At 47.8% G+C, this 23,776-nt stretch overlaps 1 protein-coding gene across 6 annotated transcripts in view; it reads left to right on the top strand.

The window, feature by feature from the left end:
- RGS6 (regulator of G protein signaling 6) overlaps positions 1-23,776 on the top strand; it is a 645,323-nt gene that overhangs the window by 605,015 nt on the left and 16,532 nt on the right. For 4 of the 6 annotated variants that reach the window (XM_053602701.1, XM_053602700.1, XM_053602702.1 and 1 more), the window contains exons 16-17: positions 10,659-10,748; positions 14,772-14,825. In XM_053602701.1, coding sequence (XP_053458676.1) covers positions 10,659-10,748; positions 14,772-14,825 — 144 coding nt within the window. The remainder of the gene's footprint in view (positions 1-10,658; positions 10,749-14,771; positions 14,826-23,776) is intronic. The other 2 variants (XM_053602704.1, XM_053602703.1) reach the window with 1 other exon arrangement.

The raw sequence follows: 23,776 nt of genomic DNA, 5'->3' as shown, positions 1-23,776 counted from the left end.
AAAATTAATAGCATTAGTATTCTCTGGGGTTTTATAATTTCTAAGATAGCTCCAAAAGAAATTCTCTCAAGAAAATATTTGCCTTTAGAAGGGGAAAAACTTAGGGAAAGGATATAAGAACAGAACTGGGGGCGGAGGTGTCCTTCAGTGTCACCCTAAGGAATTGGAACTTTGTCATCCTGAAGACAATGGCAAAGCAATAAGCCTTTGACCTGTAGAGGAGGCGTTACGTGGCGTGGGCAGAGTAGGCTGGAGCTGAGGGAGAGATACGAATCTGAGGGCAGTCTGAAGCTCTACTGGTAGTTGTTGGAGGACAGAATTAAAACACAGGAAGGATTGGGAAGATAAGACATCCTCTTAGGGCATTTGCTTCTTTCCAGAGCCCCCACAAGATCCAGAAAAAGACAGGAGTCAGCTGGCAAGCCCAGTGGTTGCTTGGCTTCAGTTTTAAAAGTCTTAGAGTATCCCAGGATGTTCCAAGAACTGTGTCTCTAGATCCATTCAATCTTTTTTCCATCTGCCCATCCATCCATTTCATGAACATTCATTCTCACACTCAAATTGGGAGGCCTTGACCCATGGGGCATGAAGTTCTATGCCAAAGGAAATGACATAGGAAATAGGAGGCCCAGGTGGTGTTTTACCATCAGGCAGAGCTTGAGTAAAAACACATTATACTTTATAAACAAAACCAAATAGTTCTAAGAAAGCAGTTCACTTAGACAGAGCTGGTTTGGAAATCTGTCCTTCAACTGGCCTGACAACTGAACAGGGTGAGCCAACCCAGCCCATGGGTTCTCATCTGGTCTCTAAGTTGTCCAAGCTCCACTGCTTTGCTGACCTGCAGTAGCCACTGATACACCCACTCTGCTCTGTACCTGGAGGGTCGGAACCTTCTAGACCTCTGAATTTGGAAGTTCTTTGATGGGAGCAGAAATTTGGTCTTCTTGACCTTTGGTAAGTCCCTATAACACTAAGGTAATGCTTTGTATATGGTTGAGTTTTAAAAAATATTTCCTTGACAACTCAGTCCAGACTTAAAAGATTCTCCACTGTGCCTATCATTCAAAAAAGGGAAGGGTTGCCATTTGTCCCTTATCTCTCAACTTTAAAGAAATTTACCAAATAACCTCAGGAAGCACGTATAGTAGATAATCAATGAACAATGGTTACATTAAATTTCTCCCACGTGCCAATTCAGCAGACATTGGAATACCCACTCGCTTCCAGATGTTCTAGGCTCTGGGAATGTACAGATGATTAGGCAGGTCCCTTTCCTTAAGCAGCCCTCAGTCTGAGTTACCAAATCTCTACTGAGCTATCCTCAATTCATGAAATGATCAAAGAGCAGCCTCAAGGCCAGAATGAGGTCAGAGTGATAAAAGAGCTGAGAAAGATACCAAATCTGTTACCTAAACTTACATATTTAAAAGCAACTTGAGTGAGGAATGCAAAGTTTCAAACATTTTCTTTGTTTAAAAGCCAAAGCCCAGCGAAGTGTAATTTTGTGTTTCCTCCAGATTACTCAGAAGTAGAAGTCTTGCTAGCCTGATGAAGTAGGTTCATCTTTGCCCTAGTGCTGGAGGTGGTGGCATTACGCACCAATATCACAAGACCACACTAAGTTTCCTGGTATTAATCCTCTATTTGAGGGCATTTCCTGGTAGGCTCCCGGGCCAGACATATTTTAATAAAGAATGCCACAGCATTTCTTGCTCTAGGAGTTACTCATTTTATTCTGTGGGTGGTTTTATTTTAGGGAGATGAACAGCAGAGGGAGGGATACATTTTGAAAAGAACAAATCAGTTGTTTGTAATCCAGTTCTGTTTAATAGCACCCAGACTAGTAGTTCCTGGAGAGAAGGTGTCAGAGAGTTAAATTATAGAATTACTTTTTAGCTACTTCTAAGCATAGATTCCTTGCACCAAACCCCTTGACCTTGAATAAAAAAAGAAAAACACTTTTCTACATTGATACCCCATGGTATTTGGGCAGGAAAAAGACAATGTGAAAAGCTGTCTTTGGCCAGTTACATCAAACACGTTTATGTGATAAGCTGCTTTGCAGGCTGAAGGCCAATGATCATTTACTCTTACTCCCTCATATGGCCTTGAATGAGTCCTTACATGGAAACCAAGTGCCCCCATGGCCTGCTTCAGAGGCCAAGGAAACCCAAATGTGAGCTTCCCACTTCAGATCTGTGTAATCCAAGGGTAGTCATCCAAGCTGCTTCCATAGGAGCGATGGCCCACTTTCACTTCAGTGGGGGTCTTTCTGTTGCCTCTCCTGTGCTTATTAAGCAGATACTGATTCCATAGTGATTCCTGATCCACTTTGAGTCCTTACTACTACACAGTACACAGTCCTGCAAGACCCATGCTGAAGAACAGTTAAATTTTCTTTAGGCTTCAGCTAACCTAAGTTCCAAAGACCTTTGATTTAAGATATCCAAGAGTGTCTTGACAAGTGAGACTCAAGGATGCAGACTTCTACATATGACTCCTAAGGGCCCATTAGCCCTCCATGCTTAGCCAGGCTGGGACCTTGCAAATTCCATTCACAGCCTCCTGCGAGTACTATGCGAGGCAGGGTGTAGAGGGCCTGCCTGGTGGGCAAGAAACCAGAGCCTGGGCCGACCTTGGTGTCTTGATTGACACTGTTGCTGATAGTGGTGGTTGTGAATCATTCCCAAAAGGAAATGGTGAGTGGGGAGCCATGGCTCTATCTGTTACCAGGATGACTCAGATTTAAGACTCCAGAGGAGACCCCTAATCTTCCTGTGACCACACATGGAGGGACTTCATTTGTCTCAGCTAAGCAATGTTGATTCTCCTGGGAACCCCTGCTCAGGGACAATGAAAAGCAGCACGTGAAAGTGGGAAGAGCATGAGCTGTGCACAGCTCAGGGTTCCAATCCTGGCTCTGTACTTAACATTGGGCAAGCCACTAACCAGCCTGCTAGAGTTTCAGTATCCTTCTCTGCAAAGTGGGGCTGTTTAAACCCGTCCCTGCTTCAGAACCAGCAGCACGACCAGTCTGCTCCCACATCCTCTTTGCTTCCTCTCTCTTCCCTTCTCTGGAAACTTTAGCTTCATCCTCATGTCGTCACAAGGACAGTCACAACGTGAATGTGTTCTTTGTGACTTCACATGCATGATCATTTTTGTAGCACTTGTACTTATGTTTTTATGTTTCATTGAGTGACTAACAGGGCTAGAAAGACAGGGTCGCAACAGGAATCTGAGCCTCTGACTCCCAGTCCAGTTCCTTCCCTGTTATCCTACCCAGCAGCCCCCCCTACTGTCCTGCAGCCTCATCTTCCTCAAGGAACTGCACAGCTTCCAAAGTCCAGATGTTATTCTGGGACACTTAAGTATGGAGGGCAGAGATGAGGCGTATACACTTGCAAAAAAGAAAAATAGAACACTTGAAAACCATAAGAAGAGCTCTTAGCCAGTGTGCATGGCTCTAGCTGAGTGCTTCTCCACTCCATGAGGATGTTCTGAAACTGGGAAATGAGATCTTCACTGTCTCCGGAACCCACCTCCCAGGTGAGGACACACACGAGGGTATTTTTGAGTAGGCTGGCTGCTCCAGAATGCTGCAGCCCAAGGCCCCAAGTTATTTGTCTGATTACCTTTCTCTCCTCTTGTAACAGCCACTGTGTTTGGTCTAAAAAGAAAGATTTCCAAATGAGGACTCTCACAGCAAAATATTGATTTATAGCAGGTGTGGCTTTGAGAAAGCTAGTGCTCCTCCAGCACCCACGTGTGCCTCAGACCCTATGGATCCTGAGCACCCCAGGCAAGCAGAGGCCCTCGTCATCACAGCATCCTGGCCTAAGAAGGAGAAATGAAGGGTTGAGAGCCCTGAACTATAGCTGTCAACTCCTCCAGAGGTGTGGTTCCCTCCCACCACTGAGAACGGGGGCTAAAACATTTGGTGTGATTTCGCGCCCCGTAGCATTGGTTTCTCGGTGTATGGAGAACCATCCTCATCCTCTCTGGAGCAGGTGCCACTCTTCTGGGTCCAAAGACATGTGTGACCTCTGGTAGTTCTGCTTGTTCATAGTCAACGCATTCAAGCATCTGTCTTGGAGAGAGTGGGGGAGAAAAGATGGAAAAAGATGAGACAAGACAAAGGGGCGAAAGAGAGAACGTCTTTCTCTCTAGTCCCTTAGGAATTCTCTCTCCACAGGGGCTTGGCTGGTTTTGCCAGTGGCTCCCTCACACTTTGCAGATTCTGGATATACATTTCCCTTAAGACTGGTTGTCTGCAGAACCGGGGAAACAAACCAGAACCCCTCATAAATCAGGAGAGGTCACTGCCAAGAGCTTTGTACACTTGCTGTCCCTGGCAGTGATAAACTCGTTGCATTTGGGAAATGGCCAAAGACCCTGAGTACAATTTTAATTCTCATTCCCAGAAAAATCTCAGCACTGCGCTCACCCACCCCCTGTGTACTGTCTTTGTGTTTCCTAGACAAAGCTGGCAAGGAGGAAGAAGTGTAGTTCCACACCTGGGGACATCAAAGGGTGCATTTTTTGCTTGGGGGAGGAGGTGCTGGGCAGGGATAGTCACAGATCCTCAGACTGTGGGAAAGAGAGGCCAGGCCAGAGGGAAGAGGAAGCCATGGGCCCTGCAGAGGTGTGGGACACCTGAAAAGGCTCGGGGTTCTGTTTTTCTCAGACCTGTGCCTTGGATTTGCTATTATTTCTCTGAAGGTTGTTCCCTGGAAGGGTGATTGACACTATCATAGTGATGGCCAAGGGGTAGAGATGGTCTTGGCAGGGGAAGGCCCCTTTGTGTGGCCCATCCTCTGAGAGATTGTGTTCTTAATCCCCTACCTTCCCCGCATCATCCTTGCCTTGGTATCTGGCTCGTGAGCTGGCCATTTGACCTGGGGGATATGACCATGGAGCCAAACGGCTCCTCCAGCCCACATGGATGCCCTGCAGTTTTCTCCTCTCCCTGGGTTATCTTTTTTGCTCTGAGTGATCAGACTTGTGCAGCTGTAAGACCAGACACCCCCACGCCTATCCCTGTCCTTCCCACAGAATTGGGAGCCGCATTTCTCTCTGTCTACTTAGATCTTTCTACTGTGGTGAGGATCTTTCTGGTTGATGGACCACCAGCCCTCCCCTAAAGCAGGCAGGCCATCCCAGGTGCATGCATTCATAGTGCCCTCCACTTGTATTTCTTCTTTGCAGCCCTTAGCCCAACTGGCTAAATGCACCTTTGTGCAAAGTCTATCTTGCCTAATAGAATCTAACCTTTATGACAGCAGGGACTTATTTGTTTTGTTCAGTAATCTCAGTGCCTAACACAATGCCTGGCACCTAGTAAATGCTCAATAAATATGTGCTGAACGTTGCTGTGATTGGGCATCTGCTTTATCTTGCTCTATTTTGATCGACAAATTCTTTCTTTTAATGTACCGGCCTTTTCCTGCCCACAGTGAGTCTATAGGAATTAGCTGGATTAGCCAGAAGGGCTGGGTGTGGAGATGTTTCCTTTCTCCTCTTGGGGCACGAGGGGGTTATTGTGAGATATATCTATCACAGGGACTTAGATGCCTTTGGAACGTCAGCAGGGAAGCAGGAGCCAGTTACTTTGGAGAGGGGTTTGGACAGGGGCCAGGCATTATGATAGGCCTTTCCAGATGATTCAGGGACCACCTGGCTGAAGCAATGCCTGACACAAGGAGAGGCAGTGAATCATTTTGCGTCTGGGCTAACATTTGTACCTAAGATTTAAATGTTAGAACAATATTAACCAATGAAAGCCAAGACCAATTGATGTTCCTCAGTCTGGGCTCTGAGGCCTTTGGGGCTAGCTAAGCCAAGAGCCTCGCACTCCTTGGAGCTGAGTGGAATCCTCACTCTCCCTCCACACAAGGAGCCAGAACTTACCTGACCTCAATCCATAGCCTGCAAACTTGCTGAACATTACATTCAAACGGGTATTTCTGTGAACCAATGATCCACGTAGATTCAACTAACGTTTCATCCTGTGCTAGGTGTTATGCCGCTATAGAAGCTAAAAACATACTATTTCCACCCTCAAAGAATTAGAGTAGGCTGGATTTTTGTCTGAAATTGGCAGAGAAATGCTTAGCTATATTCCCACTAAGTTTCTAAAATCGGAACACATCTGGACTATCAGAGTAGTCTCACAACCAAGCCACTATTTAATTTCCTTTGATTCCCTGCGGTGGGTTCACTCCCATTGTTGGGTAACGCTATTGTAATGCTATTGTAAATATGCGGGTATCTCAGGAAGAACAAATCTAGTTCCAAGAAATGACTCTTTGGGGTCCAACTACAGATGAGATGAAGAGAGTCCCACATGAGACAAAGACATTTCTGGCTTTCTGCTTTAACTTTCTTTTTACTTATTTTTTAATTGAAAGGTAAAACTGTGTACATGTGTGGTGCGTAACGTGACATTTGGATGCATTTACGTGCTGTGGAATGGCCCAATCATGCTGCTTAACACATGCATTGCCTCATACACTTATCATCGGCGGTGAGAAGTATACAATATCTTGTATACTTCTTCTGTACAGTGTACAGTCTACAGTCTACAGTCACCACAATGTGCAATAGATCTCTTGAACCTATTTCTCTTCTCTCACTGAAATGTGGTTTCCTTTGACCAGTATCTCTCTAATCCTTCCCACCCCACCCACCCGACCTCTAGTCCCCAGCGTTCTTGCTGCTTCCTCTATGAGCCCGATTGTTTCAGATGCCACACGCAGGCACACCTATTGCACTTGACTTAACTGTGTTTCACAGATGTTGTAGTATTTACAAATTGAAGGTTTGCGACAAACCTGCACCAAGCAAGTCTCTGGGAACCATTTTTCTAACGGCATGTGCTCTCTTAGTGTCTCAATGTCACATTTTGGTCATTCTTGCGATATTTTATACTTTTTAATTATTATTATATCTGTTATGATGATCCATGATCAATGATCTTTGATGTTCCTATTGTATTGTTTTGGAGGTATGGATTTAATTGATACAAATTGTGTGTTCTGACTGATCCATCAAAACTCCCCCATCTCTCTTCCTCTCTCTGGGTCCTCCTAGTCCCTGATCAACAGCAATATTAAAATTAGGCCAGTTAAAAACCCCACAAAGGCCCGTAAGTGTTCAGGGAGAGGAACAGTCACACATCTCTCATGTTAAATCAAAAGCTGGAAATTTAAGTTTAGTGAGGAAGGCGTATTGAAAGCTAAGATCAGCCAAAAGCTAGACCTCTTGAGCCAACCAGTTTAGGCCAAGTTGTGAATGCAAAGGAAAAGTTCTTGAAGGAAGTTAAAAGTGCTACTCCAGGGAGCACTCAAATGATGAAAACAAGAAAGTGCCTTATTGCTGATAGGGAGAAAGTTTGAATGGTCTGGACCAAACCAGCCATAGTGTTCTCTCAAGTCAAAGCCTAATCCACAGTGAGGCCCTAATTCTCTTTAATTCTATGAAGGCTGAGAGAGGTGAGAAAGCTGCAGAAAAAAAAGTTAGAAGCTGACAGAGGTTGGCTCATGAAATTTGATGAAAGAAGCCGTCTCCATAACAGAAAAATGTAAGGTGAAGCAGCAAGTGCTGACGGAGAATCTGCCTGTCTTCAAAGCTTCCAAGGAGAGGCTGATGTTCTTGTTAGAGGCTAATGCAACTGGTGACTTTAAGTTGAAGCCATTGCTCATTTACCATTCTGAAAATCCTAGGGCCCTTAAGAATCATGCTAAGTCTACTGTACCTGTGCTCTATGAATGAAACAACAAGGCCTGGATGACAGCATATCTCTCTATATGGTTGACTGAAGATTTTAAGCCCACTGTCAAGACCTACTGCTCAGAAAAAAATTTTTTTCTTTTAAAATATTATATTCATTGACAGTGCACTTAGTCACCCAAGAGCTCTGATGGAGATATACAGGAGATTAATGTTGTTTTCATGCCTGCTAGCACAACAGCCATTCTGCAGCCCATGGAGCAAGGAGTGATTTCAGCTTTCAAGTCTTACTGTTTAATGAGTACATTTCATCAGGCTATAGCTGCCATAGATAGTGATTGCTCTGATGGCTCTTGAAAAGTAAACTGAAACCCTTCTGTAAAAGATTAACCATTCTTAGAAGTCATTAAAAACATTTATGATTCATGGGAGGAGGTTGAAGTATCAAAACTAATAGGATTTCGGAAGAAGTTGATTTCAACCCTTGTGGATGGCTTTGGGCTTTGAGAAGTTTTATTTCAATGGAGGAAGAAACAGCAGATGTGGTGGAAATAGGGAAAGAACTAGGATGCTACAGTGAGAGAAGTGGAGCCTGAGGCTGTGGCTGAATTGCTGCAATCTCACGATAAAACCTTAATGGATAAAGGAGTTGCTTTATGTGAATGAATAAGGAGAAGTGTTTTCTTGAGATGGAATCTACTGTTAATGAAGGTTTCATGAACATTGTTGAAATGACACCATAGGATTTAGAATATTCCATTAACTGCTCAGCACCTGTAGCTCAGTAAGTAGGGTGCCAGCCACGTACACCAAAGCTGGTGGGTTCGAGCCTGGCCCAGACCTGCTAAACAACAATGACAACTGCAACCAAAAAATAGTCAGGTGTTGTAGCGGGCACCTGTAGTCCCAGCTACTTGGGAGGCTTAGGAAGAGAATCGCTGAAGCCCAAGAGTTGGAGGTTGCTGTGAGCTGTGACATCAAGCACTCTAACATAATAAGACTCTGTCTCAAAAAAAAAAAAAAAGAATAGTGCATAACTTATTTGATAAATCAGCAGAAGAGTTTGAGAGGATTGACTCTAATTTTGAAAGAAGTTCTACTGTGATGCTAGCAAAAGTATTGTATGCTACAGAGAAATATTAAGTGAAAGGAAGAGTTAATCAATGTGGCCAACTTTATTTTATTATTTTAAGAAATTGCCACAGTCACACCAACCTTCAGCAACCACCACCCTCATCGGTCAGCAGCCAACAACATCAAGGCAAGAGCCTCCACCAGGAAAAAAAGATTATGACTTGCTAAAGGCTTAGATGATCATTAGCAATTTTTTGGCAATGAAGAACATGTATTTATCCACATACATATATATAGACACACACCACATTTTCTTTATCCATTCATCCATTGATGGACATTTAGGTTGATGCCATATCTTGGCAATTGTGCTTTAACTTTCTTTTATGCTGGGTAGGAAGAGAATCTTGGTGAATCTTGCTCCAGCTTCCTTTGGCCAGGCATCTCTAAAATGTGCCACCAGCTGATGGGCAGCCTCTGCTTCCTCCTTTAATATCCTTCTTGGGGACAGAACCCAAGGAAAAGGTTCTTTATGACCAGTCCTGCCTCTCAGCTGACCAGCTGTCCATTCTCTCAACCACTGGGGCCTTAGTCTGGTTTCATGTGATAAACAATGACCATACAAGGGGATGATGCTTCCTCCACCAGGCTGAACACTAAGGATCCCACCCTCCCTTCTAACAGGTCCCCTTTGGGGCAGCCAAGCTTCCCTGTACAGCTGAGCTGAATCCACTTCAATGAATGAATAATTTTTTCCCCACTGACAAGTTCTCTCATTTAATGGACCAGAATTTTCTGGGTCTGGATGAGGACAGATCTATTGATCAGCAACCACAAGGCTCAAGGAATTTGTCAGAAATCAGGAGTGAAATTCATTGCTAAGGCCAGAACATAAATGCCTCGAGGAGCCCAGGAAAAGAAGTGGCACTGTCCTCCTGGATGTGAGCTGCAGGCCTGGCTTATCTGTCCCACGTGCCATGCGCTTGTTGCCAATAGCCCCCTTCTGCAACAAGATGGTGGCCCTGCAATACACAACTTGACCCAATGGGATCATTGCCTATGTTTTTTTTAAATCAAACTTTTTATTTTGAGATACTTGTAGATTTACATGCAGCTACAAGAAATAACACAGAGATGTACCATTTACCCAGTTTCCCCCAATGGAAACATCTTGTAAAACTAAAGTACAATATAACAGCCCTGATATTGACATGGCTACAATCCACTGATTTTATTTATATTTCCCAATGTGTTTGTGCCATATACACGTGTGTGCGTATAGTTCTATACAAATTTATCAATGGTAGAAGATAGGTAAAGACACAGAGCCCTTTTATCACCACAAAGATCCATCCTGTTCCCTTTTCTAACCATACCTCCCTCCCATTCCTCCCCTATCCCTAGCCCCTGGCAACCACTAATCTGTTCTCTATTTCTATAATTTGTCATTTCAAGAATATCATAGAAAGGGAATCTCATAGTATGTTTTCTGGGGATTGGCTTTTCCACTCACTGTAACATCCTTAAGATTCATGCAACTGTTGGGGTATAACAATAGTTTCTTCCTTCTGTTGCTATGTCCTATGGTTTTAATCATTAAGCACCCAACTCAGCACCCAGGCCCAATTACAGACCCTGTGGGATATGATCCTTAAGGATTTTTTCTCTAAGAGAGAAAACATATTTTGTTTGGGGTTTCTGAGTTTGGAGGGCAGGGCTGGAACACGTTGCAAGTTTTTCCAGGTCCATACAACCATACCTAGATTCCTTTGTTTCTTTCCCCACTTGGTGATCAATAGGATTGTAATACCATGTAGCATTGATTGACAGCTCTTCCTTGTGTCCCCCAGGAGCACATCTACAAGCTGATGAAAAGTGACAGCTATGCCCGCTTCCTCCGGTCAAATGCTTACCAGGACTTGCTGCTGGCCAAGAAGAAGGTATCTTTTGGAAGGGCAGGCTTGCCTTTCTTAGCTCTATTGACTCCTGCCTGCTGCTTGCTGCTGCTGGTGTGAAATGAGAATTTCATCCCTTGTGTTTTATTTATTTTCTCTTTTTTTCTTTCCCTCTCTATCTGCTCCCACTCCAACGGGAAAAAGTTAGGATGGTCACCAACCACCCAACCCCTTCCCCAAGGTCCAAGATATGGCCTCCTGCCTTCAGGAGTAGAAGATGCAGTGTTACCATGGCAGTGGAGGCAGTGTGACCACCCACAGGAGTGCAAGGCTGGCTAGAGCACCAGAAAACCCTGACCACACCAGAGACCACCCCTCCCTGCAAAGTCCAGCCCCCTCTCTGCAGAATTCTCTCCCTGACCAGCCCAGATGGTTGTGAGGCAGAGGTTGGGGCAGCCCTCTCACTTGTCAGTTTAGGGGGCTGCACTAAGAGTGCCCAGAGTCATCCATCCCAGGACTGCCTCCTCCTCAACACCCCTTCCTCTCCCTCACCTCCCATCATGGCATTTCCCTTTTCTCTTAAGCAAGACATAACTACACGCAGCTCCTTCTTCCTCCTCCACTTAGAGGTCCCCCTCTGCCATGGGTCCCTGCAGCCCAGGAAGTCATGGATTTAGGGTGCAGGGCCCCTCGGCATGCAGATGGTGAGGAGTGACAGAAGCAACAATAGACTCAGCTGGGTTTCTGGGAGGAGAGAGGGAAAAGTAGGGAAGAGAAGGGGGCAAGAGAGAGACAGTTCACAGGTCCAGTATGCCTGCCTACCTGCTGTACTTCTCACCTCTGATGTGAGGCTCATGTGTGGTTCAGTATGGCTCAACTTGCACCAGGCTCCACAGCTTCCATCCCACACCATCTGGGAGCACATGTGTCCCTTTATTCTCCCCTCCCGGCATCCCAGGCCCAGGCTGTGACACATGTTGTTCCATCCACACCTCCTCTGTTGGGCTGCCTCTCTCAGCCATGTAAGCCTTCTCTGTGTACTGTAGCCCTGTGTGCCAGGATCCTGTCTGCGTATCTGCTTGTGCGCACACAACTCCAGAGTCTGGGAGAGCCTTTGTGTCCTGCTCTCCTGCCCATATGTAGCCCTGAGAAGAGCCCTAATAGTTTGAGAAAGGGAAAAGGACCTCTAAAATGTCCAGATTTCCGGAAGTCCAGCTCTCTTCACTTCCTGCAGCATGCCCGTCAGGGGTAGCGACCAGGATAGAGATCGCAAAGCCTGGCTTCCTGCCACCTCCCTCACTGGAGGAGATCCATGGAGGGCCTCTGATAGAGGGGACTGACACCCCCAACAAATGGCTCTGATGAACTAGGGAAAAGAAAAAGGTTATAGAGACTTTTGATGCCCCAGCCCATATCACCTGGATCTCCTGGGAGAAGGTCAAAGTAAGTTTCCTTTATTTCCTGTTGCTCAAGACACCTGACCTGATCATAATTTGGGGACATTCTAAGGCTTTAGCAATTTGACCCATCTGGGTCCATCTACACACCTAGATGAGAAGTCAGAGTTGGTTCAGTCTGTCTGAACACAGGGGTCTGAACACAAGGGAAAATGCACCTCAAGCCAGAAAGTGGGCTGAGAGATCTGTGCTTTCTTTTTTTTTTTTTTTTTTTGTTGAGACAGGGTCCCACCCTATGCCCCTGAGCGAGTGCAGTGGGCGTGGTAGCTCACCACAACCTCAGACTCGGGCTGCGGGCACCCCGCTGCCTCAGCCTCCGGAAGCCGCTGGGATTACAGGCGCTCGCCGAGGTGCCCGGCTGGGTTTTTCCATTTTTTTCACGAGTCGGGGTCTCACTGTCACTCAGGCGAGTCTCGAACTCCTGAGCTCAAGCGATTCTCCCTCCTCAGCCTCCCACAGTGCTGGGATTACAGGCGTGAGCCACCGCTCCCGGCAGATCCTCTCTTACAAGAGGAAAACGTCCCAAAGGAGGTTATTTGAGGGGGCGAAGCACAGACAGCCTTCCTGCATAATGTTACAAATGAAGTTCACTAGAATTATCCTCTCAGGCCCTGAATTAAGTGTTGTTCTCAAGGCAGCAAGCCCTTGCAATAACCATCAACCTTTCAACATCATGGAGTCGTTCCCTAAAACAGTGACAAAACCTGCTCTCTCCTTCCATTTCCTCCCGAGAGTCTCCAGGTATGGACCTGATGTATAATTCGGCACTTTCAGGTAGGCTTAGAGTGACTTCAGGAGCAGACTTGGAGTGTGATATCAATGTCCAGGTCTTAAAAGGTATGCAAGATTCGCAACCAACCGCCAGCTAAGAGAGAAAGTACAATCAGCCTCACTTCTCTGCAGGGTTCTGCCTCCAGATGGAGTCTGGAGGCACAGCCTTCTGATCCCTCATACCTAGTTCATCCTTTCCCCTAATATTTCTGAAATAAAGCCAGGTTCTCCAGAGGCAGATGAGCTGGGTTTGAGGGCTACTCCAGGACAATTAAGTACCAATGAGGATGGTTTTCTAGTGCAGCTTGATGGCCTGTGCAAAGCAGAAGACCTGAATGAGTCAGGGCAGTGGCTCCCAGCTGTGAGCAGCTCCGTAGCCAGAGCCCAAGAATAAGCACAGAATGCAGGGGCTGGGACCGGCCCCACTGGAGCCCAGTGTTTGGCTCCTGGGCTGCCACAGGATTTAGAGTCCTGCCATCCCCAGAATGGAGACTTGTTATGGGACCCAGGGCCAAGCATGGATCCTTCGGTTCCCTGCGCAAGAAGAAAGCCCAGCCCAACCCTGTAGTGGCGTGTCATTTGTGTTGTGTTTTCCTTCCGCAACCTCATACCTGCCCTGCCAGCTGGCTGAGCTGATGGAGGTGGCGTGGGCGGGAGTGGGGGCCAAGGAAGCCTCTAATCTCTTCCCCACAGATAGATGGCTGCCTCCAGCCTGCACTCCCTGCTTTCAGCAGACCTACAGACACCTGGCTGCCTCTTCAGCTCCCCTATTTCAGTTACTTGTTGAGTGTGTGTGTCTGTGTCTATGTGAGTGTGTATACTCTTCGAAACCCAGTCTCAGGCTCAAGACCCTGGAACAGGGCTTCAGGATAAATGCACAGGTATCTGGGTGTCATTCTACTCTCCCAGGACCCCTGCAGATGGGAAATGCTGGCTGGAGTCAGGAGCACACCACATTTCCCTCCCTCCAGTGGCAGAGGCAGATAGGCCCAAAAGAACGTGTCAGGGCTTTGCCCCCTCTGGTCCCTGTTGAGAGTTCCCCAGGAGCTCCCTGAGCCACCTCCAGCCTGCCTGAGTACATCTGGGAAGGCATCACCTGCTTGGACACTGAGAGAGCATTTTCTGTTTAGAACAATCCCCATGTTGTCTTCTGAGGCTGAAGACCTTTTGTCATTGTAGAGGACATGGTAGACCCTCCTTGCTCTAAGGATGTAGAACGAGGGTCATTAGGAAGTCATTGATGTTAGCAAACTTTCTGGTGCAGGGAAATCTCAAGAGAGAAAGCAGTCCTAACCAGACTAGTGGCTGAATAGATGACTTCACTTCCCCAGGGGCCACTTCCTGCCCTACCATCAGCATCCCCCCCACACATACACACCACATGGCCCTCCGAGCTAGTCTGTTCTGTGTCACCACTCTCTGTGTCATCGAGAGCCCCTCGATGGCCACCTGGGGACACATGGCCAGAACTACCAGGACTCCTGCCTAAGGGCATGGCCAGTTGACAGTGGTGAGCCAGGCACTCAAAACTGCAGCAGTGGTCCCGTGCAAAGCCATGGTGGCTTCTCGCCCAAGCCCTGCAATGCTTCGAGGGCCCTGGAGAAGCAACCTCTGCCCTCTGCTCCTGCTCCCCGGAGGCCACTGTCTCTCCCGGCCTCCTCTGTTGCTCCATCCACTCTGCCAACACCTCTGGCTGCTTCTCTTTTCCCATTTTTTTCTGCCCCATTTTGCTTTTGTTTTTCTTCTTTAGCTGCAGCTGCTGATGTTTGGAAACCACGTGTAAGCTGAAGATTTTTTTTTTCTGTATTTTTCTCCCTACCTTTTTTTTTTTTTCCTAAAGCCAGAAAGTGAGCAAGGTCGTAGAACTTCCCTAGAAAAATTCACCCGCAGTGTGGTAAGTTCAGTTGGTTTTCTTCCCTCAACGTTTCTTTTGCTTTGGGTTTTTTTCCCTTTCTTTGTGTGTGTGTGTGTGTGTATGTGTGTGTGTGTGTTTTGATTGTCGTTTTCTTTGGGGAGGGAGGGAGTCCAGTGCTTTTCCCCTCTACTCAGCCCTTTCCTTTTGCGAGTGTCTGCAGCTTTTCTTCTAGGGTGAATTTGCAAAAGAGCCAGCGGCTCCGGCTGCAGAAGGTGCACCCTTGATCGCCCGGCCTCAGGCCTGGGCATTTGATCTTCTGTCCGGGGCTTTAAGGAGGAAGGACCCTGGTGTCCGCAGGGCTGTGTCACTTGTGCAACTTCTGCAGCAGCCCGGGGACAAGGCCATTGAACTACACCATGAAATAAATTGGCTCAGAACTGTACCTCATCTAAAAAACACCCAAACAAACAAATCAAAAACAGCCAAATTTCCCTCTGTGAACTCTGGCAGTCACACCGGTGCGGGGCACGCTGAGGCTGCTGGGGATGGGGGGGGCTTTTCTGTGTGCAGAAAGCGTGCGCTTCAGAGGTTCTGGTGGTGTGGTCTGGCTGGCGTGTCCGTGCGTCGCCTCTGCATGAGCTGTTGTGCCCCACCCAGCCCCCATCAGACTCACCTGCATAGTGTGACAAGGAGAAAAGGGCAGTAGCTGAATCCTAGCAGTGTCCCCGGAACTCCCCAGCAGCAAGGTCTTACCAAGTTCCTGAGGAAAGGCAGGCTGCAGGTTCCAGTTAGCTAGGAGGGTGGCTCTCCCCCACGCACCCCCCTCTGAGCGTGGTAGGGCCCATGGTGGCACGTGAGGAGACCTAGAGTTACACGGCGAGCAGGGGGTGGAGACTCTACCGTGATCTAGGGAGGCCTCTCTCCGTGCCCATCTCTCCTGGATTTGAGCGCAGATCTGGGTGCACGGGAAATACTCAATCCCGCTCACTCACTGACTCATCACAAGCCAGCTGCGGACTTCCTAAGACCCAGCCACCCTGTCAACATCAAACCACAGGGAGCCAAGATGGCAGCCAAGGAGCAGGGACAGGGAGCCCACAGGGAACTGGCCACATCCCCTTCTCCAAGGGTAGGAGTCCCCTGACGCGGACTTGCCTGTTTGCTCTTTCTTTCCTCTCTGTTGAAGAGGAAAGTCCTTGTAAAACCTGACTACGGTATGATTAACATCCTTATTGCATCCTTTTAACACAAATTCTAAGAATCCTGTATTGAAAGCAACCTAGTCATTTACCTGCCATAGTGACATGCATTTTAAGTGCATGTAAACAATATTTTGAATTCATTAGACATCACAATGACTCTAGTGGGTGGCACTTAAAATAGCGGTACTCATCCTTCTCTTTGGTCTTCCCTGTCTGAGGCTTTTCCTCATGAGAAATCAGAACATGCAGAATTCAAGGCCTGGTGGTCTCCTGTACAAATCCATGGCTAGTTTGCCACGGCCACGTGGCTTCGCACACCAAGAAGGTGCTACAGGCTATCAGAGGCAAGGCCTGGGGACGTCCTCCACCCCACGATGGCCAGATAGAAAGTGGTGAGCGCCCATCTCTCTCTCCTCTCCTGAGGCCTGGCTGCTCCGTGGGTAGAGGATGTTTGGAGGTTTTGTTGATAAGCTGAGAGCACAGTGTCCTCCGAAGCAGACTGTAGGAAAGCAGAGCTTTGACAGCCCCAGGGAGGCTCTTCAGGTCGACATGCAATCTGAGGGTGTGCGAGGATGCCTGGCACTTGGACAAGATGTCCCAACATCTTCAGGCTGCTCTTCACCAGACGTGGGCATTGGGAAAGGCCAGAATGGTCTCGATGGAGTTCTGTGAGGAACGTTTGTTGATTTCCCTTCATCCCGGAAGTGGTGTTGGCTTGGTGGTTCTCCAACATTTGTTGACAAAGTATTTAGAACAAGAAAAGCACCAGACACCCACCCACAAGTGTCTGAAGTATGTACATGGGAGAACTTACAGAGACACTTTCAGGGCATACTCCTAAGGGTGTGCAGGCCCAGACTTTTAAAAAAATACCTAAATTCTTTGCTGTTCTTTTACAAACAGGAGACACTAATGGGTGATTCAGTGTTACACATTCCCACTGATCTATCCCAACCCCTTGTACTCTTGGGGTAACACCACATCTCCATAAGATACAGCTAAGTCTGGGGACATGGCCCATGGCCGTGGAACAGTATTGGCTCTCAGATTACTTAAGGGTGGAACCCAAGAATTTGCTGTCAACAGCCCAGTGTTCTAATCAAATGGAGCTAACCAGCCAACCAGCATGCCTTGCACTCTGATATCCAGTCTCTGAGTATTATATGTAGGCATAAAGTGCTTGATTTCTCTAGGAGAAGAACTACACGAATGCTTTATCCACTACGTACTGCAGGACATAAGACTAAATGGTGGGAAAGATGAGTAAGAAGATCGCCCACGCTGTGAGGCTAATAATGGAAAAAGAGGAAGTGAGGGTAGGCAGCTCACAGACCAAGGACATGTGACCAACTACTACTTAAGACGAATCAATGACAAGACACGGTGACTGAGGTGGTCTGGATAGCTATATCGTCTGAATCCATAATTTCTCCCCAGAACTTGCAAATGTTCTTTCTTTTCTTGGAAAAGAAGGAGGCATTTGGGGAAAGCAAATTGTTCTTTGGAATTCTCAAGGTGTGTTTTGACATGGGGTTATTGTCTGTTGAAGGCCAAAGATGCCCCCTCATTTTACATGAGATCCTAATGAGTAGTTTACTGGAGTTCACAGAAGCTTCTAGGCCCATCCTGGTTTGGGTGTAGGAGGCAATCTCCCGTCAGTAGAATCAGCACTGTGTGAGCTTCTCCTTCTGTTGGAAGTTTCATTCTAAGTCACCCCGGATTTGAATGTGAAAGTCCACGTACGTCTGGGAATGCTGTACCAGGCATCACGGTGTTTGGCAAACTGGAGCCCATCTAAAATCCTTCCCGTTCAACGGGGGGGGGCCCAGGTTCTAACCAAGTATAAGTAGGTCTATGACAGAGCACAGCTAGCCTATAATGTGCCTTTATTCAAAACAGAAAACAGGACCTCTTCTGGTGGGCCCAGGTGGTCAAGGGAAACACAGGCTGGATTTCAGCCCCTGTTTGACCCTCAGCTGCCCTTGTGCAGTGAATAAGCCACACCACTGTCCAGGAAGCCTAAGTTTCAGGAGGAGAAACAGCGGGAACACACCTCCCGGGGATCTGCAGACATAGCCATGGGCCAGAGGAACTCTCCCTAGGCCTGCTCCTTGGGAACTTCCTGGGAAGCTTCCTTTCCCAGTAGGAAACACCTGCCTAGTGGGCTGCCTTGGCCTCACTTTATACCTTTTCTTCAGACTCATTATGCAGGGATATAAAGCAGCTTCTCTCTCTCTTTTTTTTCTGAGACAGAGTCTCACTATGTGGCCCTGGGTAGAGTGCTGTGGCATGACAGTTCACAGCAACCTCAAACTCTTGGTCTTAAGCTATTCTCATGCCTCAGCCTCCCAAGTAGCTGGGACTACAGGTGATCGCCACAACGCCTGGCTATTTTTTTGTTTTTATTGTCACTGTTGTTTAGCAGGCCCTGGCTGGGTTCGAACCCACCAGCCCCGGTGCATGTGGCCGGCACCATAACCACTAAGCACAGGCACCAAGCCTAAGGCAGCTTCTCTAACTGAAGACCATTTCTTGATACCTCTGGCCAAGCTACCATCTCCCTAGTTTCATGGTTGACAAGTGACAAAGGGTACACAAGGATGCCCAGAGCTGAGACACTCACCTGTCCTACCCTAGCCCACCACATACTCTCTTTTAGGTGGGCCTTTTCCTTCAGATTCCCCAGGATCTATCCCAAAGGGGTGAGGGCCTCCCCCAGACCTAACTCTGATGCTGAGAACCAAGGAAGGTGCATGGGAGGGAGCCAAGAGCCCTCAGCCAAGCCACAATAGCAACATGTGATTTTTCCTTTGGAGACAGTGGCTGCAGGAGAAGCTGGAGAAAGTCCTTGGCTCCTTGTGTACAGTTCCCGGGAAGAAATCACAGAGAGGGAGGGCACATCAGTTAGGAGAAACCGGGCTTTCTGGAGGCCTTTCCTGGGGTCAACACCTCAGCTGGCCTCATGAGAGCCTCCGCCTTGGGTTCCTAAGATGGGAAATGAGGTTGCTGGTGCCTAGGTAAGCTCTGGAGGCCACAGAGGAGAGGAGAGATGAAGATCAGGCGTTCATCCACCTCCTAAGAAAACATTGGAGTTTAGCTTTTGCCAAGGTGCTCCTTGGGATTGCAGCAGCAAAGGCCAGAAGCTGAGGGATGCTTGGTAAGTGCAGAGTGCATCTCTGAGGCAGGTTTCTCCTGTCCTGGCCTCCAAGGAATGCAGCAGGCAAGTGAGATGGATAGCAGGAAGCTCTGGGAGCCAGCTGCCACTCACCCTCCCTCTCCCCCTCCCTCCCCAGCCAAAAGCCAAGGAAAAGCTAATGAAGCCAGACGTCAACAACCCCCCTCCCCCCTTCCAGAGAGACCCGCAGGAAACCCCCCAGCTCCAGTCCGGAAGTGAAGTGCCAAGTTCCTGTCAGGGGAGGAAGAGGGCAGAGAACCTGGCCAGCCCAGCAGTGGAACTCCTTCCCTGGGGCTTACCTCCCCCTCAGCATTTCACAGCTCGCCCTGGTGGAATGAGTGTAATACCCACACTCAGCGGACTCCGCCCAGCTTTGATGTCAGCTGAGAAAATCTTTTCAGGCCTCCAGCAGCTTCACAGTGGTTAATTTTTATTACAAACAATCTTTAGACCCCTTTAGGACTATGGGGTCACAGACATTAGTGCCAGCCTCTCCCATCTCAGAGCATGGAGATCAGCTGTAGTGAAACCATGGCCCTGGCTGGAGATGGATGCAGACATCCACAGCAGTATTTGAAAGGGCAAAGATGATCATCTGCCTCTCTTGAGCAGCAAGGGCAACTCCTGGGGCTCTGAAACACCTCAGCAGCCCCTAAGCAGAGTGAATGGCTTCTGCTTCCGGCCTCAGCTTGCTGGCTGTGTAACCACAGGCAAATCACTAACCCTCTCTGGGCCCTGGATTTCTTCTCTGTATGACATGGACTAGAGCTAGATCATGTCTATGGCCCCTTCCAGCAGGGAGTGTTCTGAGGGTCTCTTCTCTCCATCCTGAGACTGCTGAGTTGTAGAATCATCCTGTAGAATCAGAGAGGTGCTGCCTTCTTTCCAGTTAAGCTACCTGATCTCCCCTTGAGGCTGGGAAATAAACCATGGGCAGAATTGAGATGGGTGTATTTACAACCCCTGGACAAGTGCTGGCGGGAGGAACAAGCACCCCAGGCTGTCTGCACCTACATGGCAGCCCCCGCTCAGGTGTTATGAGCTCACTCCTACACCATGAGCAGCTGAGGATGGGGGTACTCACAAAGACAGCGGGTGAGGCCTCCACCTGTCCACCTGGCCAGTTCTGTGACCCCTAAGCTCTGTCTGGATGCCTAGCTGTGTGTGTCAGGAAGAGACTTGTCTAGGTCAGCTGGGCAGAAGGGTGGGCACTAGGTTGGTGTGGCCACACCACTGTCTGCACTGCAGGGTTCCCAGGGTCCCCTGGGCATGAAAAGGAATGAAATGTGAGCATTTGGGAATCCTGGAGTCACTCTGCTCTCACCTGCCACCAGACACTCTGGCTCCCTAGGGAACCTAGATCAGCCTGTCACTGTACTCTTTTAGAGATGGGGAAAGGGTATGAAAGACGGTGTTGTCCTGGTTACAGTCAACAGTTAAGTCCCTGGTTAAGACCAGGTTAAGCCTCCTCTGATCTCTATCCTCTCTTTTCTTGGCTCCATGTAAAATTAGAAAAAGCATATTTATTCTAATAATTTTCTATCTGGAAAACAAAAACTTAAAAATCTATATTTTATAAACAAACTATAAAATATAAGAAGCAGAATCATCGTGGCGGGTGGGGTACAGAGAAGATACAGTGACAAAGTGATTCCCATGGCAAGGATGAGGGAGGGGTCTCTCTGAAACTCTGGGGCGAGGTAAGGTTTTTATTCATCAAAAAGGGCCAGAAGTTGATTGTCGTTTTTGAAACACTAAGCCCTAGACCCTTCCATTTCTCTCACAAGGAGGACTCCCCCAACACACAGCTGTTGTAGCTGATGATTCAACCTGTCAGCCAAAAGCAGCCAAAAAGCCTTCCCCGCAGAGCGTCCACTCGGAGAGAAACCCCTGTGGTGATGATTCAGCCTCCGGACATGTGGGATGAGCCGGTCCCTGCAGAGCAGCTACTCCCTCCCTGCCCCTCCAGCCTCCCTTGCCCCCACCCAGACCCTCTCCTGCCCTCCCCAGGCCCAATGTGCCAGGCAGTCAAGTGAAAATCAGACTTCTCTAAGGCAGAAAGGCACAGCTGTGTGTTTATAGCCATGGATTCTGATCCAAATTGCCAAGCCTGCCAAGTTGCCAGCAAGGCAGGCTGGGGGTAAACATGAGCACGTGCCAGGTGGGGGATCTATTTTAGGAGGTGGCCTGCAGCCTGACATGGCCTTGCATTCCTGCCACACCATACGGGAGAGACGCCCTTCTAGAAAGGTGCTCTCACTGTAGAAGGGGCTGATGGGCTTTGGGGTTTCAGCCTGCTCCTTGTCACTTGTGCCAAGGGACAGACAGACAGGACAGAACCTGCTTCAGTCCCTGTCAGGAGAGCAGCAACATCACAACAGAAGGGCCAGAAAAGAGAAGATTCTGATGGTAGGCACCTAGGAAGGGTACAGTGCTGCCAACGTTAAGGTCCAGAGAGGAGACCCAGCTCTGCCTATTGTCCACATTGGAGAATTCAAAGGGAAGTCACAGAGCTTAAGGTCTAAGGACTTCAAAGGCCAAGAAGTGAGTTCCCCCCAAAACAATCTCCTGGTGCAAGAACCAGGCACACTTCCTCTCTTTCACGCAGCTACTGAGTCTCCCAAGGTTGAGTCATGTCAGGAAGGGGCAGCATTCTGGGCGCCAGGCAGCTGTGCGCTCACAGGGAGGGATAGTCTATACGATGTTGCGGTGCAGCTGCATGGAACACTGCAAGGGAGCTCAGAGACCAGTGGGACTTTCAGTTTTGTGGTGTTTGCCCAACAGCCAATAGAACAAAAAACCTTAGGTGTGTGGTTGGTGACCCCACGTTGGATGGGAAGGTAAGACAGGGTAGAAGTGTGCAGCCACCTGGCAGTGGCCAGGGCCCACAGAGCAGTGGTTTCTTCCATGCTCTGTCATCTCATCTCATCTCATCATGGTCAAATCCTGTCGGCCTGAGCAACAGCCCCATGGCCTCAAATGGGCATGGGCCTTGCTGATGTAATGTTTTGCCAGAACTCGCCACATCCCCTGGCTTGGTGTAGGATGGTAACCATAATAATTGCATCCCCTGCTCCAGCAGATACTTGTTCGTGACCTGTTAGTAGTGCAGCAGAGTTGGAAATGTTCTCTCCTGGCCCCCTCTCCCTGCCCACCTCCACTTCCTTTTGTTTGCCTATATACAGGCAAGGCGAGTATATTCCGGGTCTTAGTGGCTGGTGAGCGGGAAGTCAATCCATCTGTGTCAGCTGGAAAGGCAGGCTCTGGTCGTAGGCCAGACAATCCAGCCATGGCCCAGCCAATATCCTTTTTGATAACCTGGGTGACGAGACAAACAAGCCAACCATATTCCAAGATCCAGGCCTGGAAAGTATGGCCCACTTGGCATACCTTGGAATTGTATTTGAAAAGCATCTCCTTCAGCTGGGATAAGGGGTCAAAAACAATTACATACAATTTTACCAGATAATGTTTATGTTTTCAAAAAATTCAGTTTCACAACTATAGGATAGCATTTGTTGCCTTTACTATAATTGAAGTAAAACTATTCTGGGCTTGCTTAATGGAAAAAGCAGAATGAAGCCACTTAAAAACAGGCAATTTTAGGCCAGGTGAACAGTCAGAGAAGAGAGGAATTTTGTGTTGCTCTAGAGCAGTGGTTCTCAACCTTCTTAATGCCACGACCCTTTAATACAGTTCCTTATGTTGTGGTGACCCCCAACCATAAAATTATTTTCATTGCTACTTCATAACCGTAATTTTGCTACTGTTATGAATCATAATGTAAATATCTGATCTGCAGGATGTATTTTCATTGTTACAAAGGGGTCGTGACCCACAGGTAGAGAACCGCTGCACTAGAGTAAGCCTTGGTTCTAATCCTCTACATCAGTGGTTCTCAACCTTCTTAATGCCGCGAACCTTTAATACATTCCAAAGGGATCAAGGCCCACAAGTTGAGAACTGCTGCCCTACATGTTATCAGGAACTAGAACATTCAGAAGAAAATAACTAGGGAGAGAAAGGGACTCTGGAAGCCATGTCAGAAGAAACTGGAGCAGAGGTGCCCCCTCCAGACCTGACGCCCATCGTGAAATCTATCTGCATTTTTCTTCCAGAACGAGTGGACATTTCTGGATTGCTCCAGAGAGCAAAACTAGAAGAAATGACTAGAAATTATGGGGAATGTTACTCTACTAAAAATAGTAAAAATATTCTAACAGAAGCCACTCCACAGCAATGGACTATGTCACCTCAAGGAGCATGAGCCCACATCCTCAAGTTTCTGGGCTTACAGAAACAGAATGGAAACTCGCAGTAGTGGCGGGCCCAGGATACTGCAGTCACCTTCTGCACCAGGTCCCCTGGTCTCTTGCAACAGGAATCCTACACTGCATTGGATATTTCTTAAATGAGTCTTACTGCATTTCATACTGCAATTTATAAATGAGTTGTGGAAAAGAAGAATGGAGTTTATGAAGGGAGCTTGCTGAGTTTGGAGGGGAGGAATCCAAAAGATTCAGATTAGACCCTGCCTGGAGGGAGAAAAAGCCAGATAATGGCAAACTCAAAGCTAGGGGCACTGTCAAAAAGTGGAATTACTGCCCTTCACA

This window comes from Nycticebus coucang, chromosome 9 (genome assembly GCF_027406575.1).
Source record: "Nycticebus coucang isolate mNycCou1 chromosome 9, mNycCou1.pri, whole genome shotgun sequence".
Taxonomy (NCBI): domain Eukaryota; kingdom Metazoa; phylum Chordata; class Mammalia; order Primates; family Lorisidae; genus Nycticebus; species Nycticebus coucang.
Note: the sequence above shows the minus strand (reverse complement) of the source record. Positions and strands in the feature narration are given on the sequence as shown.